We start from the raw sequence: 4,994 nt of genomic DNA, 5'->3' as shown, positions 1-4,994 counted from the left end.
CCTCCTATAAAGTTTGATTTTGATTATTTATTTATTTATTTTAAAAACTAGCTGTTTAATATAGTGGCTACTTATTAATATTTGTTTTTAATAAATTAATAAACTAATGTAATAGTTTAAATATTCTTTTTCAAAAACTAGTAATATTTGGTTTTAATAAATTAATTTAAATATTATTTTTCAAAAACTAGCCATTCAATATAATCGTTACCTATTAATATTTTTAATAAATTAATGAAATAATATAAATATTTAAATATTTTTTCAAAAACTAGCAAGCCTTTATATATTAATATTTTAATAAATTAGTAAACTCATATCATTATTTAAATATTATTTTTCAAGAACTAGTAATATTTGGTTTTAATAAATTAATTTAAATACTATTTTTTAAAAACTAGCCATTTAATATAGCGGTTACTTCATAATATTTGTTTTCAATATATTAATAAATTAATATTATAATTTAAATATTATTGTTCAAATATCGTTGTTACTTGAAATTATGTCTCTACATTGCTCTCTATTTAAGCCTTTGCAATAGTCATCATCATATGATGAACTACACTTGTTGATTCAACGAGTCTGCCAAAAAAATTCTCTCATGTCATTTTTATTTAATTAATTATAATATTGTAATATTAGGAAGGGAAAATAACTTCCCTATGAATACCCACATAACAACAAAAGTAAAGTGTGAATGGTGCCAAGTAAATGCGACAATTAAGAGACAATTATAATATTGTGATGTTAGGAAGGGAAGATAAGTTCCAAATGAATAGCCAGATAATAACAAAGTACTGAAGTGTGAATGGTGCGAAATAACTGCAACAATTAAGAGACAATTACATATAAGTAAATTGTGAATGGTGCGAAGTAACTGCGACAATTCTATATAAGTTTAGGTTATAAGTTGAGTCCTGGTCATGAGCAACGAACCTGTATAGAAAATGCCAAAAAAACCAAGCCCATGCACGGAGGGATTCTAGGATTATATACATGTTATGGATATCTTGGAACATTAGAGGAAATTTGGGGCAACCATCCAAAACATTAAATCTCTAACATTAAATACTAACGTATCAACACTCTGTATAGTTAGGGGAACAACTCTGTATAGTTATGGCAGCCAGGAGACAAGGTACATCAATTTATTCTTGCAATGCGTATAAGGAAGTTTCAGCGTATGTATCAGCGGATTATTGATATGTTCAATCATAGCTATTCAGTGGACCCCACAGACATTCGGTCATGCAACTTGGCTGTAGTACAATCCATGGGGAAACGCTGCTACACCTGGAAAAGGATTCGTAGCTGGCTTTAATGCATAAATGTTGAGAGCGTGGACTTTTGTTGAAAATTTGAGAGGAAGATTAAGCGTCCTGCATTAGATGAAATCCAGAGCAAAACGAGATCTCAACTTCGATCTTCAGGGCGTTTCTCCACGGGAAGCAGTAAACGCCCTCTTTGAATCATGCGTTGTTACTTCAAAAGAGAAGCTAGGGACCAGCACTCCTCCACCGTCTGCAACGCCAGGCTGCTGTGAAAGTGGCTGGAAAAATCCCTTCGGTTGGTAACCCTAATTCGTAAACCTTGGGTTGGAAACATAAAAGAAATGAAAATCACTGCTAGCATACCTCTTTGGAGCTACTATTTAGCTCATCGCTGAAGTCATAAGGAGGGCTCACAGCTGCGAGTTTCATCGAAAGAAACTGCAAATATCAGAAGAAAATGGATTCAAATTAAAAAAAACCTAACTACAAAGAACACAAGAAGAATCAAATTCAAAAAACCTTCAAATTATATGGAGCCACCCATAATATGAAAATGGTTGTATTTGTGGCCATTGGACTTACCTCTATTTGTCTCTGCAAGGATTGTACATAGTTGATTATCTCCTCCAGCATGCCTGCCTTGCCTACCGTCTAACATTCAAGACAATCTATTATTCTCTAAATTAGTTGCCTTAAACGGAAAATAATAATTTATTTACGAAATAATACACATTCTTACCTTGGAGCACCCTGGAACCAAATTCTTTAAAAATCTCAAACGTTCGTTTATTTTCTCCCTCCTGACCTGAAAGTGGAGCAAATAAAAGATATTCTTGGAAAAACGGTTATTAAATCAATTTTCCGTACCTAAAAACTTAATTTTATGAGAGAGAGTTGTGCTTTCCAACGTAATCACCAGATTGAAACATTCTAACTTGATTTTAAGTTAGAGAAGTTATCAGCGATTGCCAAAGTTGAAGTCGTTGGAGTTCATTACGGCGTTGCCCTTTAACTTAATCGCCATGTTCAAACAACATATCTCAGAGCAGTTACTCTAAATTTGATCCGATGATAACGTTAATTTCTAATTCTTTGATCAATTAAGTAATCTATTCGAACAACATATCTCAGAGCAGTTACTCTAAATTTGATCCGATGATAAAGTTAGTTTCTAATTCTTTGATCAATTAAGTAATCTATTCAAAATTATCACGACAGCATGAGGGAATGGTAAAAGGCAATATGAAAATTGTAAAATGACATTATAAAATGTCCATAATTTTTAATAGAGGCACATTCCATTGAACAAATTTTCTAGTGAAGGTATTTCAAGTTATATGAATTATTTTAATTATTATTTCATATGGTTTTTTTTTTTAGAAAAATATTAGTAGTGAAAAAAATATAATAATAATAATATATATCTATTAATTACAACAATATTTCTTATTATTATATTATCAAAAAAGAATTGAATTTGAGTGAAAAAATAACAGACATTAACTCTAATAATTCAAAATAACAATTACAATTAAAAAATCATATTTTATATATTTTTATTTATCTTTATATAAATTATAAATAATTGCAATTTACTTTCTAACCAAAAATAAAAGTGGAAATCAATTAACTATTTTCTAAATTTATATTTTAACTGGAAGTAAAAAATGAGAAATCAGCTCCAAGGGTTAGTTCAATTGATTGAGTTCTTGTTGTAAAAAATGAAAAATCAGCTTCAAGGGTTAGTTCAACTGATTGAGTTCCTGTTGTTAAGTACTGAAGAAATTTTCAGTTACACCAAAACCTCTTCAAATACTTCCCCCATCCAGAAATCAGAAGGTCAATTTTCCTCGAACTCTTAGATTTAGGCCCTGCTCATATGACTCATACTTTAAAAGATGATTAAATCAAACTCACATACTTTAAAAGACGATTAAATCAAAATTTCAGAATAAAATTTTTGATATAAAATATTGAAATGATAAAACGAAATTTGTCTTCATTACTCACACCAAAGTTTCTATAGCTTTCAAAAATTTCCATAAAATGATTGGAGAACATTATTAAAAACAAAAAAACAAAAAAATGGCACCTACCATAATTAACTAAATATAATAATAAGAGAAATTGACTAAATATAATAATAAGATTGATGTAAATTTATGTTTACTTCACAGACTCGGTATGCCCAGATAAGGGGGGCGAACTTTACCCTTTCTGCGAGACTGTGACTATCCGTGGCCTGACCCCTTCTTGCTCTCACGTGGATAAAATCCTTGGGAGGTTCTGCATTGATTTTCTTAACATTAGCCGGAGAACCTGCGGCTTTTTGAGTACTAGGGGACTTGCCTTTCTTAGAAGAGGATGGGCGTTTCGTTTGACCCTCCTGGGGTTTCACACACAAAAAAAAAATCAGAAGATACATGAATATTGTAAAATGAAACTGCGAACTATGCACGCAGTAAAATGACAATTTTTATTTTTGTGCATAATCTTATAGTTATTTGTATTGTAACGTGATTTTTTTCCGAAAAAACCTATTTTCCAAAAATTCATCCGACAGAAGCAAAATGATATAAGTAAAAAAAGTATGGACAGAGACAAGAAATTGAAAATGCCTCTGAATTCACCTTGGCAGTGTTTTTCGATTCATTTCGAACAAAGCTTCGTTTCTTCCCCTTTCGTATGTCGAACTCAGTTAATGCAACACTGATCTGCCCTGAACTTGAAGAGGCCCAAATATTGCCATCCGTGCAGTTATTATAGTGCCTTTCAAAGCAACCGTGAATACTGCCATCTGAAGGTATAATGATTTCAACAGCCGCATCTCTGTCTTTCGTTTCGGCAGGGAAGCCATTAATGTCACAGAGATCTGATAATGCCTCAGTTCGGGCATCCTCTGAAGAAACTCCACGCTTCTGCTTTAAGCCTTGGTAACAATGAAAGGCAGCGCTACTACTATGAATCAGTTTGTTTGCAGGCGAATTAGCGTGGTGATTCGACATTGTTATAAGTGAGTTCATATTCTCCATATCTCCATGGCTGCCTGGATGAAGAAAATCTTCATTCCGAAGAAAGGGAGAATAGGTCTTTAATGCAGTGTGCTTGTACATATTAAACAAAGAGTAATCGTCGATAGCAGAGAAGTAGGGAAGTGAGGCATCCATGGAAGAAATGAAGAGATCAGGTATCAATATCACAATACATCTTTTTGGGGACCATGAAGAATGCTTAAATGGACTTGGCAGTGCAAGTGCATGAAGAATTGTTGGTAGTGAGAAAAATAAATGTAGTGAGCGAAGCATGAGGCGAGCAGCACAGCGCAATGCTCGTCGAGCAATGGGGAGTCCCACCGACGGAGACACTCGTTTGTTCACTTCACTCCACCTCACCATCTTCTGCACCACTTTTGCAGACATCCTCAAAACGGCCACAGAGCTTTAAGTTACAGTACAGTTTATCAGAAAATTTCATTCTGAAAGAAGAAGCTGATCGGAGATGTGTAGTGTTGAAGGTATTGCCCTCATTATTATCACGGTGTGGGGACCAACCTTGATATCGCTTTCGACAGCAGAGCCTGTTCATAATCACATTGTAACACACGAATCAAGGAACCAGTTCACCCGGGCCGAAAGTTTTTTCTGACTTCATTTTTTCAAGGCAAAGCAAAACCGTGACTCCACTCCTCCAATATGAGACTGTCGATACTCTGCCCTGGCA

General features: G+C 33.5%; 1 protein-coding gene across 1 annotated transcript; it reads right to left on the bottom strand.

The window, feature by feature from the left end:
- Nucleotides 1-1,388: 1,388 nt before the first annotated feature.
- LOC149168215 (uncharacterized) lies at nucleotides 1,389-4,554 on the bottom strand. The gene is made up of 6 exons (XM_089426911.1): nucleotides 3,905-4,554; nucleotides 3,487-3,660; nucleotides 2,014-2,079; nucleotides 1,857-1,925; nucleotides 1,638-1,712; nucleotides 1,389-1,552 (listed from the first exon to the last, which is right to left on the bottom strand). Exons 1-6 carry the CDS (start codon nucleotides 4,439-4,441, stop codon nucleotides 1,430-1,432), a joined length of 1,044 nt encoding a protein of 347 aa, XP_089283037.1. The 5' UTR covers nucleotides 4,442-4,554; the 3' UTR covers nucleotides 1,389-1,429.
- Between the last annotated feature and the right edge of the window lie 440 nt (nucleotides 4,555-4,994).

This window comes from Pinus tabuliformis, chromosome 4_2 (assembly GCF_031772625.1).
Source record: "Pinus tabuliformis cultivar Carrire ecotype Pingquan chromosome 4_2, CPIR1, whole genome shotgun sequence".
NCBI classification, from domain to species: Eukaryota; Viridiplantae; Streptophyta; class Pinopsida; order Pinales; family Pinaceae; genus Pinus; species Pinus tabuliformis.
This window is presented reverse-complemented; position numbering and strand designations above follow the sequence as displayed.